The sequence below is a fragment of the Malaclemys terrapin genome, chromosome 1 (genome assembly GCF_027887155.1).
Source record: "Malaclemys terrapin pileata isolate rMalTer1 chromosome 1, rMalTer1.hap1, whole genome shotgun sequence".
In the NCBI taxonomy this organism is placed as follows: Eukaryota; Metazoa; Chordata; order Testudines; family Emydidae; genus Malaclemys; species Malaclemys terrapin.
In genome coordinates this window covers 155,818,077-155,832,721 of record NC_071505.1, presented here as the reverse complement: position 1 = coordinate 155,832,721, position 14,645 = coordinate 155,818,077, and the positions used below count along the sequence as shown (strand labels likewise).

General features: G+C 42.6%; 1 protein-coding gene across 6 annotated transcripts in view; it reads left to right on the top strand.

Annotated features, from left to right (window-relative positions):
- CMSS1 (cms1 ribosomal small subunit homolog) overlaps positions 1–14,645 on the top strand; it is a 360,808-nt gene that overhangs the window by 314,512 nt on the left and 31,651 nt on the right. For 5 of the 6 annotated variants that reach the window (XM_054044780.1, XM_054044797.1, XM_054044815.1 and 2 more), the window contains one exon: positions 12,720–12,826. In XM_054044780.1, the coding sequence (XP_053900755.1) occupies positions 12,720–12,826 (107 nt within the window). Of the gene's footprint in view, positions 1–355; positions 405–12,719; positions 12,827–14,645 lie in introns of those variants that run through there. The other variant, XM_054044789.1, reaches the window with a different exon arrangement.

Below are 14,645 nucleotides of genomic sequence, written 5' to 3'. Positions count from 1 at the left end.
CAGATAAAAATCTGATTGGTTTCTTAATCCAGCTGAGATCTTGGCCTCAATAATGTCTACAGAAGTGACTCACACAGGCCAGGAACATATTGTATATCCAAAACCAAACAAAAAAAGAATTTCATCTTTTAGAAGTTGTTGCTTTTCTTTTTAATTGAATGTTCCCCTGTTCCTATGTTATGAAAGAAGGTAAATAGAAGTGTCTGATTTACCTCATCAGTGCCATCCATTATTTTGTATTCCTCTCATTTTTTTGTTTATCTCCTCTGTAAAATAAACAGCTAACGATCCCTTTAGTCTCTCTTCTTGCCTCTTACCATTTTGTCACCCAGCTCTGAGCCTGCTTTATTTTATTCTATCCTTTTTTGCGATGAGTGTGATCAGAACTGAACCCAGTATTTTAGGTAAGAGGATACTATTAACTTACATAATGGCATTATATCATATTCAGAATTGTTCCCATTCTTTGAATCCTAACATTTTCTTTGCATTTTGACTGCTGCAGCACATTATGCAGTGGCTCACAGGACTACATTGTCCTGGGAGAGTTTACATTTTATTTCATTAATTGTTCTTAGTCATTAAAACAGTTAAATATTTATGTTAAGGTTATTTTGACTCCTTTACCAGACACATTAGAGCAAAGGAGTGGCATGAAGAGAACAAAGGGCTTAATAATGAGGAATTATGCCAGCAAACACGAATCCACACCTATTAACTAATATGAACAAACTTGCATCCCACTTCAAGACATGTTATTTAATTTTCACAACCAGGAGTCATTAAATAGTACAGTCTGGAGAAAGTTACCTGGCAAATGTCCCTGCTAAGCATGTGATGTTTAATAAGGGAGACAATAAAGGGGAATCTGCTATGTGTGGATTGAAAAAAAAAGTTTGGAATTATAGCACTGGATGTGTTTAAAGAAATGTGATAAATTTGTGATAAATATGTATGAAAGCTTACATGCGCATGGTTACCATATTTAGAGAGAGAGAGAGAGTGTGTATTTCTGTATTTAGATGTCTAGTGCCTGGGGGCGTGTAATATACTGCTGGGAATACTGAGAGCTGTGAGACACTGTACTATCTCTCTGCCTCGGCAATAGTGAGTTTTGCTGGTGATTAGACTGTATGTCAGCTCCCTGCTGCACCAGCCAGTCTTCCTCACCAGCAAACTGCTCAAGGCTCTCCTGGCCCAAATCTCACCTGGCAAGGAACAGTCAGTGAAGTCCAGCCCCACAGCTCTTCTTTGTTTCTTTGCAATGCACGGCCCCTACCACTGTGTATTCACAGGAGATATTAAGTTTGCTGCTTTGTTAAAGAGTCAGTACATCATAACTTGTTAATTTAATTGGGGTAAATACACCCTTCTCTTCAAACACAGCACTGAAATGGTTTATAGTAAAAGTAAAACAAATTTATTAACAAAAGACCATGGATTAAATGATATCAAGTGAAAGAGAGAAAGGTAGAGCAAGTAAAAGGAAAACATGCATCTAAAAGTCTAAATCTTTATCTGGCAAGATACAGTCTTTGTTCAAGATGGTTTCTTTTATCCACAGTCTCCTTTCCAGCTGTTTACTGGCCAGGAGCCATCACTGAGATCAAATTGCTTAAGATCTTCTTATCAGATGCGGAGCTTGCCAAGCCAATTTGCGGCAGCCTCATCAGCGAAGTGCAGAGCACTCAGACCACCATTAAATCTGGTCAGAAGGCAGTCAACCAGTGATGTGTAATATTGTCTGTCTCTGGCCATAACTGTATGTGGGAACCTCTCATTGGCTCCAGGTATGAAGGCTGGCTATACATTGACCCTGGACCATTTACAATCAGTTCAGAAAGGCCCATGAACAGCATGGGAAGTCAAAACTGCATAGACTCATGGTTGAGTCAGTTATAAGAGACTTGTTTCTGATGTCAGCTGCAGACCATTCTTCAAGCCAAGTAGTCATCACAGAGAAATCTGGGCAGGCTAGAGGGCCCACAATGGGTGCTTCGACAGCAAGCGTACTTACTCTTGGATGATCAAAAAGGTGTGTGTATTTGATCTTCTTAACCATTCTGGCTGTAGCATCCTCACAATGGATGTGCTTAATGGATGTGTGCTTCTGGTACTGATGTGGGTTGAATCATACCAGCTATGGTGCACATGGTTGAGTATAGTTGTGTGTCAATCAACTTGATGTGAAGTGAATGGAGCCAGACCGGAGCACAGTATTCTGCTGCAGAGTAACAGAGGGCTAACCCAGATAATAGGAGTTTGCTCCCCTAGAAGTGCCAACCAATTTGCTTAGATAGTTGTTCTGCCTCCTTACCTTAGCTGCAGTGTCCTCAGGTGGTTAAGATATGGGGAAGACCTCTCTAGGGTGACTCTGAGGTAGACTGTGTGGGATTTATGTTTCAAGCAATGAAATTAGGATAAATCACTGTTAATGCTGCATTCAGCTGCTGGCAATCCCTCAGCATTGAGCTGCAGTATTCTCAGGACTAGTCTGATGGCTCAAACGTTGCGGGAGGGGAGTGGAATTGCATCAGGAATGTCGGCTGACAAGTGACCGAGATTCAGCCCTAGAAAGGACTTTGAATGCAGTCTGCTGATTGGATAAACAGCTTCTCCGGTATGAACTTGGTACTCATGGGTTGCGTGATGAGAACACTGATCCATTGCCCCCGTCTCTTAAGATGGATTCTCTCTCTGTTATGTGTATTGTTGTGATGGGGAGTTCATTCCACACTAGCCTGGAAGGGGTTAAGGTGGCTCAGAAAGAGCCAATTAACCATATAGGTCACACCAGGGAGCGAGCTAGGGACTGAAAAAAGCTAATTGATGATGAAGCCCAGCTTGGCAGGACCTGGCTGAGCTTGTATAAAGCCAGGAAGTTTGCAGCAGAAGGGGGATGTAGGGAGAGAGTCTGCAGTCACACTCTGGGCGCAGAGAGGTGGGGCAGGAAAAAACCCAAGGGGAGTGAAAGCCCCATGATCCTTGCCATGTGGGAAGGGCTTACCCAGAGGAATTTCGGGGAAGAAAGCCTGTGGAAGGCAGAGTAGGATGAAGCCCAGGGAAAGAACCGTGAAGATTGACGCTGTTTAAACCTTGGCTACTGATGATAGGGTCCCCTGAGTTGGATCCTGGAGTAGCGAGCAGGTCTGGGTTCCTCTAGCAGCCACTCGGAAGTAACTCAGGACAGGTAAAGGCGGCATCTGGACAGTTAGTCCAGTGTGATGTCAGTGCCCCAGAAGGGGAGGACTGAATAGTGACCTGGTCAGAGGGCTGAGTCATGAAGAGGGAGCACCCCAAGACCCAGAGAGAGGTCAGGGTGCAAGAACCAATGGAAGGAGGCACCAGACCAGGAGAGAGCTACCCCCAGATCCAGCCACAAGAAGGTGCTCCAGGAGTGAGTGTATCCCATTACAATCCCACAGGGATTTCTTTATCTTACAAGTCAGAAAGGCATCCTGGGGATTCAGTCTCCTGTGTTTCTCTGGAGTGCAAGAACCATTGTTAATTCTCTGTCTCTTGAGTTCAGGAACAAGATACCCTCTACTGGTTTAGCTTGATAGCTTTATTTACTGTTCATATGTAAATTGAGGTAAACCCATACTCCATTGTCTAAGACAGACGTGTTTATCACCTGGGCTAGGCTGTCTTGTCTGGCTTAAATATCATGCTGAGGGAAGTCATAACTTCACATATAAGTTAACACATGCATTTTACAACAATATTAATAACCAGTGTGTTATTGGCTTTCATATGATACCTAACAAGGCATATTTTGTACAAGTATTATTGAAGTGGTGCATACAGTGAGAATATAGGGGTGCTTTGGGTCACAAGGAGTCTGTTAGTTCTGGCAGATGTGAGATACAGCTGCTGTGGTGTGGTACTGAAAGAAAAAGTGAAACAGCACCAAAACCCTTACCAGCACTTTTATTTAGTTATCCAGATCAAAAGCATTAAGTGAAAATGCAATAACCTTATATGAGAATAAACACCAGTATAGGTGTTATGCTGTATCAATAGGAAAATTGATACAGACAACTGTTCCTTTAAATAACAGCATCCATGCAGTAAACTGTTCCATCGGTGCATGGACATCAAGTCACTAACATGTCAATAAAGGTACAAGTCAACAATTTATTAATAAACCAGATTCTGGAACATTGAAAGGGACACTTAGGAAACACAACCGATAATATGAAGGAGGAACTGGTTTTGTCTTAATTCTGTGGGAGAGGTGCTGCCACATTTACTCACATTGAGTAGTACTTTACTCTGTGAGCAACCCATAACTATCCACAGAGTAAGGTACTGCTTAATCTGAGTAAGAGTGGCAGAATCTGGCCTTGTGGCATTTGAGCATACGCAACAAAACATTTATAGCATTGCTAGAACTGGAGTTGACGTGGTGTCATAAACAATGATAGTTTGAAGCCACCTACTATATTGCTGGGATATGAATGACTGTTTCCAGAATAGGTGCCAAGTCCAGATGTCATGTAGAATAAGAAATAGTTCATTAAGACATACTCAAACTGGAGACGTGTGCATATAGGACATTTGTTATTGTGTTCAGAGCCTGCTCTTATTTTCATTCCAAGCTGAAAGAGGACAAGGATCTTGCACCGTAGTGTGGTCCAAAACTCAGACAGGCAGTGAACAGGTGGTGCATTGTTTGTGAGGTTATATCATGGACACCATTTGTCCGCTCTTAGATTTATGTAACCAGTAGAGTACCAGGCTAGATACAAGAGAAGGGGTATTGATGACTTATTGTTAAAGACTCTCACTCTTCCCTTTCTGGATATGCGAGATTAGGATTTATAAAGAAATGTTTAAAGATAGCTGTCAGTTTTCCTTGTTCCCCATGGAGTGCCTGTTAGTAACAGTATGTGACAAGTATCCTGAGAAGCAACTGATGGATCATTTGCACAGATACACAAATATATTCCAGTATGGACTTGGATGGATTGGATGGTGGGGTTGAACCGTTGGATGGACTGCTCTGCATTCAAATAACCAGGCCATAGAATACACTGCAGGGTTACAGCAGGTTGTGTAGAAGTTGGTAACTCTACAAGCTTCCTGTTGGGTGGTGGAACAGAGAGTGAACCTATCACTTGCAAAAGCAGGATGCCTTATCTGGCTTGTCGCTAATGCCTTCTCAGTACAGCCAGAGAAGTTGCTCCCCCAAATCCAAACAACACAGTTCCCTTAAAGTGATCCAGGGTCAGGCCTCCATCCAGGCACCCACATCAAATATGATGAAAATGTCTGTAAATCTTATTTCATCATATAAAAGAAAAGGTTCTACCAATCCCAAAGGATTGGACACATTATCTCCCAGGTTAATGAATGTTTCAGTTCTTACCCAAATATGCACTACAGCCAATTCTTATTAACTAAACTAAAATTTATTAAAAAACAAAAGAGAGAGTATGTTAGAAGATCAATATACATACAGACATGACTTCAATTCATTTAGGTGCAGATTCATAACAGAGATAGTGAGCTTTGTAGTTGCAAAGGGTTCTTTCAGAAATAGTTCATAGTTTATAGTCCAGTGTCCAAATATCATATTCAGGGCATACCAGCGTAAATGGGACCTCAGTCTTGCAACTCAAACGTCCCCTGATGAAGCCTAAGCAGATCTGAGATGACAGAATCAGGATCCAAGGATCTTTTATACAATTTCATGTCTTTTGACAAGTTGGAGCTCCTCAGGGAACAAAAGGTAATTAGGATGACTTCGAAGGAAGTGCATCACTGGTACTTAGCTATACGAATTAACATAATTGTTCCTCCACCATTCACAGTACATTTCAAAGAGAGAGGAATACCGAGATATCCCGTGTTTACAGTTCATTTAAATTATATCAGAATACAGCATAGACAGGGACTGTTGATTACATTGTCAACCCTACTCATACATTATGTAAATACACAAAAACACAAACATTATCTCCCCACATGTCATTTGAGGGTTATTTATTTTGCAGGATATTTAACCCTTTCTAGCCACGCGTCACAGTGCTAATGAAGAGTCATATCTACCATACCTATGTGACTGGAGAGCATAATCCGCAGGCACTTTGGAAGGAAGTGGGGTTGATGGCACAGAGAAGGAAACACTCTCTCCCAGGTGGGCCTCTAAGAGGATATTATATTAGCAGGGGAACAAAGAGAGTGAGAATTTGATGGACTGACACAAACACCTAAACTCTAAGATCTAAATGAACTTGCTTAACCTGATGAATCTACAAAATTGTACGTTATCAGACTTGGCTGTTGTCCAGGGCTAGATTGTATAGGACTTTATATCCTTCATTGAACTGAAATGTCTATTTTTGAGCAAACGTGTTCTATTTAAGAGTTTTTAAAATGTAACCTGTGGCCCCTTATTCTGGTCACTCCTCGTGGCCACTAAGGTTTCCCTGAGTTGTGCTATAGGAGAATAAGTCCTCCAACAAGTGTAGAGATGCCACACTTCCTGTAGACTCTAGATGCTGGCACAGGTGCTGGAACTAGGGGATGTGGCTTGACCCGCTGGCTTGAAGTGGTTTCCATCATATACGTTTGATTCAATGGCTCTCATCACCCCCACTATATAAATTGTTCCAGCACCAGTGGATGCAGGCTGTGGTTTCCTAGGACACTTCATGCTGAGACAGAAACCCTCATTTCAGAGCACAAGGAAGCATAAGGTGCAGACACAGACCAATGGACACTGTTACTGAAAATCTGATGGTCTCAGATGCATGGAGCACATGCACACCCACAGTGAATAGCCCAAAGGGATGACACATCTCGAAGAACTCCAATTTCCAGAAGGTAAGTAACATTAATTACATGTTGGATGAAAAGTTCCACAAGCCTTAAGAAAAAGGCTAAAAGAACAGCTATGAAACATGACAGTAAATGGTATCATTCAGAGAATAGAACCACCAACCAATTGGGTTCACTCTTTAATGAAAAATGAGAGGGACAATGGCTGTGTATGGACCCTAAGGAGTGAACAAAAACATAAAAAGAGAAAACTTCCACTTGGCCTCAAAAAAGTGAACTGTTGTCTGAGATAGCAGGAGCCAAATTATTCAGCAAATTAGTTGCTTCATTTGGATTTTGGCATATCCTCTCAGATACTCAGAGCTCCAAGATCTGCGCTTTCAACCCACCATTTGGCACAAACTACTTCCCAAGACACTATATTCGGCTCCAGAAGTATTTCCCCGTACAATGAGCCAGATGTGAGAGGAATTAGCAGGTGTGAAAGTGTACATTGATGATGTATAATAATTTTGGGGCAGCACTGCCATTGAACATCAGGAACAACTGAAGAAAGTATTTGGAAATTGCGAGAGCTAATAACCTTAAGGTGAATAAGGCCAATTTCAAGCAATGGAAATAACATACTTGGGAGAGAGACTGACCTCCAAGGGAATCTTGCCCAGTGAATCAAAGATTGAAGCAATACTGAACATACTGAGACCTGAAGATAGAAAGATAATTCAAAGGCTGCTAGGTGTGTTGAATTATGTCAGCAAATACATGTCTACCTGTACTGCACACACAGTTCATCTAAGACATTTCACAAGGTCACCAAATGAGTGTAGATGCCTAATGTGATTTAAAGCACATTCTGATACCAGCTCCAGTGCTGCAATTTTTTGACTGATTGAAAGACATTAAACTCTCCACAGACAACTTGAAATGAGTGCTGGGAATAGTAGTATTTCAGTATCATGGAACTGATTGGTTGCCAGCCTCAAATGCATCAAGGGCTGTGACAGCTGCAGAGAATATATAGGCACAAATTGAAAGAGAGACATTAGGTCTGGTGTATGGATGTACACGATTTCATCACTTTCTCTGTGGTCATATCTTCAAAGCAGAAATTGGTCACAGTCCATTGATTGCAGTACACAAAAGGGACTTTGTGAGGCATAACCAAGAATACAGTGACTACTTTTGAAATTACAAAAGCATGATGTGATCCTGGAGTTCTAACCTGGATGCCACTTAGTAAGGGTAGACACATTAACAAGATCATATGTTCCATCTGACAATATACAGCCTGATGATCTGGATCCAGCAGTTAACATACATGTGAATATGCTAAATGTCACATGGTGCATTTTTAGGCTAAAGATAAAATGATGTAAGCAGAGATACAAGTGTAAAGGAGGAAAAAAACATTTCCTACCTGCCTATTCCCTATCAGTGATCTCAGAAGTGCTCTTGAAGGGAACACAGATTGTGCTTCCCACAGAGATGAGGAGGGAAATATTGGAACAGATACATGAAGGGCACCTGGGAATGACCAAATCAAAAAAGGAGAAGTTTTATTGTGGCCACAGATGAACAGTGACATTGAAGAAATGGTGAGCGGGAGTGGAACATGTCAGAAATATAAAGATTCCCAGATGAAAAAACCAATGGTACCATATGAACAACTTGAGATTCTACGAGACAAAGTTGGAATTCACATGTTCATCTTGAGAAGACATGATCATGTATTTATAATGGAGTACCTACCCAATTTCCCAGAAGTAAACACACTTGAAGATACCACAGCAGCACCAATAGTCAGGCATCGTAAATCTGATTTGCACATCATGGAATTTCAAGAACAATAACTGGCAATGGACCACAGTTCAAGAATAGGGATTTCCTGGACTTTGGTAAAATGTATGGTTTTCATCATGAGACATCTAGTCCCACATACTGTGAGATCAATGGATTATCCGAATGTGGACTATGTATACTGAAGAACTTGATCAAAAAAGCAGTGGATGCAAGAGAAGATCCATACTTAGCACTACTCAGCTATAGCACTACATTGCTGCAATGTGGAAAGTCATCCACTGAACTCTTCTACAACAGACATATAAATACTTGATTATCAGGTATGGGACAATGGAAAGGATGATTAAGAAGTGTTTGATAGTGAGGGGAAAAACTGGGAAAGTACAACCAGACAAATACAATAAAGGAGCAAGACCCCCTCCACAGTTAAAAAACAAAGTGAGAATTTGGCAAGATGGACACTGGCCAGTCCAAGCTACAGTGATCAAAGAGGAGTCACCTAACTTGTACTCCGTGATCACAGAGGAAAGCAAAATCTTACAAAGGAATTGTACGTATCTGCTCAAGATACCTGAAAACTTGGCCGAGACAAATGAAGTGAGAGCAGACATACTAGCTGAAAACAATTCACAAACTGTGAGCCTGTTGTTGAGCATGAGACTGAACAGCTTGTTACAGGAAAGAACTTGCCTAAAGAGAGTTTGCAGTACTGCAGATTGAGATGTGTTAGGGTTGTGTTTAAGCAACCGTAAGATTTAAGTCAGTTCGGGGTGCAGGAGCGGGCATGGGATGTTGGCTCTGGGAAGGGGATCAGGGCTGGGGGTTGGGGCGCGGGCTCCAGCCAGGCGGCACTTACCTTGGGCGGCTCCTGGTCAGTGGCACAGTGGGGCTAAGGAGGCTCTCTGCCTGCCCCAGCCCCACGCTGCTCCCAGAAGGGGCCAACACACCCCTGTGGCCCCTGGGGGGGGAGCACGTGGCTCCGCGAGCTGCCCCTCTCTGCAGGCACTGCCCCCGCAGCTCCCATTGTCCGCAGTTCCCCATTCCAAGCCAAAAGGAGCTGCAGTGGTGGTGCTTGCAGGCAGGAGCAGCACGCAGAGGGAGACCCCTGCCCTCCCCTTACCTGGGGCCGAGGTGGCATGCTGGCCAGTTCCGGGAGCCGCATGGGGCCGGGCAGGCAGGGAGCAAGCCTGCTTTAGCGGCAGCCCCACTACACCATTGGACTTTTAGCGGCCAGAGATCATGATCAACTGGGAGAGTCTCCAGGATCGACCAGTCGATAGTGATCGACCAGTTGATGACCACCGTTTTATAGTGTTTTTTTAGTTCAGTCAGGAAATTTAAAACAGGGAAGATGTGCTATAGTGTAGACTAAGTCCTCCAGGGAATGGAGAGATGCCACATTTCCTGCAGACTCTAGATACTACCTTCAATTTCCTGTGACACGCTTTCTGTTGGGGCAGAAACAGAGAAACCCAGAACAAGGCAGTTGCAGGCTGCAGTTGCACAGAATAGTAGAAACTTTTGTTACTTCATTTTCGGTACATAGTTCCTGCTCATAATAAAGTGTTTATCTTAACACCACTTTGGGACAAGCAGATCATTCCCTTAGGCCTTTGACTCAGTGCTCCGGGCAATAGATGTTTTTCACCACCACTCTAGATCTGCAATATTAGGGTTTGGTTTTGTTTACTTTCCTCTTGGGATTTCAAAATCTCTTGTGATCCTTTTTAGGTGGCAAATGAATGCCTGTTCATAGACTCATAGACTTTAAGGTCAGAAGGGACCATTATGATCATCTAGTCTGACCTCCCGCATGATGCAGGCCACAAAGCCGTCCCAACCCCTTTCCCTTGACTCTGCTGTTGAAGTCCCCAAATCCTGTGGTTTAGAGACTTCAAGTAGCAGAGAATCCTCCAGCTAGCGACCCCTGCCCCATGCTGCGGAGGAAGGCGAAAAACCTCCAGGGACTCTGCCAATCTACCCTGGAGGAAAATTCCTTCCCGACCCCAAATATGGCGATCAGTAGAACCCCGAGCATGTAGGCAAGATTCTCCAGCCAGACCCTCATTGGCCATTGATACTATTTACCAGTGATGGCACGCTGTTCATTTCACTAAAATCATGTTATCCCATTAAACCATTCCCTGTTCTTTCTTGGCCCACAATTCTGATCTGAATAAAGTTCATTAGCATGTTGATAGGTCCCTCAGGGAGGGGGCCGTTGCATGTGTGGGAGAGAAAACAAATTTCCTTTTCACTCCCCATCCTGCTTCTAGAGTGATTACAGTTTTCCGTAATCAAATCTATATCCAATATGGTTTCATGACAGATGGTATCCAGTCTATTACAGAGTGTTTACTGATTTTTTTCTTCCATTACTAGCTATCAAGCTCACAAACTTTAAACTCAGCAGCTTGCAAAGGATACTTACTGTAATTCAAATTCTCCAAAATGTGAGAAAGCATGGAACTTAGAATGTAATAGTCTCCAGGGATAAATATGTAAAATCATTGATAACTATTATGTTATGTTAGGATTTTCCCATGTGATTCCAAATTATTGTGTTGATGTGTAGAAATCTGTTTATAAAAATCTCCAAACTTCTATTGCAAAACTGTAATGTGCATTGTTGCATCTCTGGAGGAGTGAGGACTATGTAGACTTTTTCATTCCAATGCTTCATTTTTCAATAGATAAATCACAGTGAGTTAGTAAGTACCAAATACAGTTCATTGTCTCTCTCTTTGTCTCTCTTTATTAATCTCTTGAGCCTGTAAGTACTTACTGCTGGTGGTCACACAGATGTTACATAATAGTGAATGGGCATGTCTTCTGTAGTTTAATGCTTAAAGTATCATATTGTTCACATTTTTCAAATAAAGAGCAAAATCTTTAGATGGGCTACTGCTAAGCTCAGAATGCAGGAGATTTCAACTACTGTCAATACATATTAGGAACAGAAAAAATAAGATCCCCCAAATTATTTGATACAGAAATTGAATTAGTCACTTTTAATAATTAAAATTGATAGGATGAAGATTCTGACAATTAGCAGAGGAGTAACTATTGATAGTAATTTGGTCTACATCAGAAAGTTTTTTTGCAGTTGAATAAAAGCCTCTGAACTTCTTTCCTAGGTTAACTTGACATCTGCTTGAATGGTCTTTCTTCCCAATGCTCTTTGAATGAACTTTCTTCCCAATGCTTCCCTTAAAAAAAATTCAGAATGTTCCTTGATCCATATTATTTTTCTCAAAACATCAGCGTTTTTTAGCTTTCTGGTCATTCTGTTTTAAGTGTGGGAATGATGACATTCCCTAACCATCACTAATAAGAGTCCCATGGCCTAAAATTCTAGACACAGAATTGAATATAGATATCTTTATAGAATAGAACATGTCACCAAGTTTCACATTCTTGCTTTTATAAGTAATTAATACTAATAAAGCAGTTTGGACTTTCAGCCTGAGCTATTTTTTCTCAAAGTGCAAATCTTGTGTCTTGGGGGAGAGGGAGGGAGTAGCTGACTTCTTCCAAGAGAAATGCCAACAAATCTACCAAGAAAGGGATGTTTTCCCAGCAATCCTATGGTCTAAAAATTATTATTTGCTAGCAGTAGTGTTGTCGCTGGTTTGTTGATCTAGCAGTGATTTATTAGGATTGGTCCACAACTGAACATAGGAAATCTTGGGCCATGGATCAGGGTCCTGCTTTTACTTGTCTTGAAATAAAGCTGAGCAACGTCACTAAACGTATAGAATTTTAGTTAATAGACAGTGAATGAATATGTTTTGGGCATTTTGCTGAACAAGATTGAGATTTCTTGGAGAGGTTGTAAATTATTATTAATAATACTGCAGGTAGCAGGTTATTCACTGAATTCCACAAAGATAGGAAAACAGATTGTCTTATATAGAGCAGAGGATTGAAAATATTAAGAGTGGCTTTGGAAGTAATCCTCAATCACTTGTATTTTGGAACTATGTTACTTGCTGCTGAAGTTGTTTCATGTAAATAAACTGGGCATGATGTTACAGCGTCTCCCAATAGAAGCTATTATCACTATTGTTGTACATTTTTCTAATGGAAAATTGAGAGGTGTGTGTAAAAAAAAAACTGCATTTTTTTCTCAGATCCTTCTGATGATGAAGAAATGGAAAAATCAACCAACACAAGTAAACCAGTGCAGCCTGACTCAGACTCTGAGTCCAAACCTGCTACATCAAAGAAAAGAAAACAGGTTGGTAAGATTTGTGACTGTATTGATCATAGAGATAATAATACATAATGAAATCAGGCTTTTCACCATAAATAAATGGTGCGTTTCTCCACTTACTGTCCTGATCTCTTGCTTAGTACTGCTGTGTTGCCTGCATTATTTGGAAACGATTAGGTTCCAATCTTAAGAGATTTCAGTCATAACTTTAGTCTCATTTTATATAGGTACAATAGGGTGCAGAGCCCATCTCTTTCCCCAGGCTTGAGTCAGGTGACTGTGCAGTGGTGTAGGGCTAAGTGATGTGCCAGTCTTTTAATGTTGACATTGCCTGAAGATTCTTATAGTTTATTATTTAAATATTGTACAGCACCGAGAGAGACAACCAGAATCTGCCCTCATTCAAATGGCCCTTAGACTTGAGTAAGGAATGATTGGGTCCCAGGTGATGGACATTGTTAGAGCCCAGTTTTGCAAAATGTTGAGCACCTTCAACTCCCACTGAAACCAGTAGGAATTGAGGACGCTCAGCACCTCACAGGATGTGCTTAATAATAAAAGATGCAGGAAGCTCACTGACTAACCTGGCAAGTAGGCAGAAAGAAGATTCATCCATAACACACTATGGAGTTTAAAAGGTCTCCTAGTATTGTTGCCTTCAAGGTATACACGGGAGTGACCTGGATGGATATAAGGGATTAGGAATGAGATAAGAATCTTTCTGCTTTAGGTCATCAGTTTTCAATTTGGCCCAGGTCAGTAGTAGCTAGACGTTCTAGCTGTATGATGGCTATCCAGTGGCATAGGTGAAATAAGCTTGTAGTATCATTCCAGCTTGTGATGGACAAGTGTCAGAAACACCACTGGCATTTATTGCCACCTTTTTTAGTGGTCTCTGCAGAGGCACCAAGGACTGAATGGGCCATGGACAGTGAACTTCTGTCCACCTCCTGTTCATGATGGGGGCTCTTTGGCTGAGTAATGTGGGGGAGGCTTAGGCTACCATTGCCCATCCTGTACCTGTGCTGCAGATAAACAGAGGAGTTCAAGGCTGTTAGTACAGCAACTTTTGCCACCACTAACTACAGTTTAACATTTAAAATGAAATAACAGTCATTGCAAAGAATAAGCATCTGTACATGTAGCACTGCCTCCTACTGGAGGGAATTAAACTGCTTAACTGTGGCCTAGGACAGTGGTTCTCAACAGGGGGGTCCATGAACCCTTTTGGGAGGCCGGGGGCCCCTGCGGTTAAAACCCAGAGCCCATACCCCATCCCGTAGGGCTGAAGCCAGGACCCGCAGAGTTGAAGCCCTGATTCCCAGCACTCCCCACGGGGTAGCCCTGAGGGCCCGGTGTTTTTGGCACACACACACCCCTGCCAACTATACTGCAAGAGCAGGGCAGTCCCGGGGCAGCTCCACCCCTCCACCTCCTTTTCCCGCCCCCTGACCAGGTTGGAGGTGGGAAGTTGGAGCCGGGCACGGGCAGTGCAGGGCAGCTGTTGCTCTGGCTGGTGCCATGGAGCAGGCAGCTGCAGCGTTCCCTCGTCTCCTGCTGCTGCTGGTGCAGGGGGTTGAATCTGCTCCTCAGCTCACAGCCCCCTTTGCTCACATGCCTAGGCAGGGGGACCCAGTTCCGTGGCTAGCAGAGCCCTTGAGGAACAGGAACCACAGGGGAGCTTTCTTAGCACATAGCCCCTAGTACCCTTCTCCCTGCACCCTGAGCTCCCCTCACCCCTGCCTGCACACAGCCCCTAGCTACCCCCCCACCCCCGCCTGCACACAGCCACTAGCTACCCCTCTTCCTGCACCCTGAGCTAACCCCCCTGCCCGCACACAGC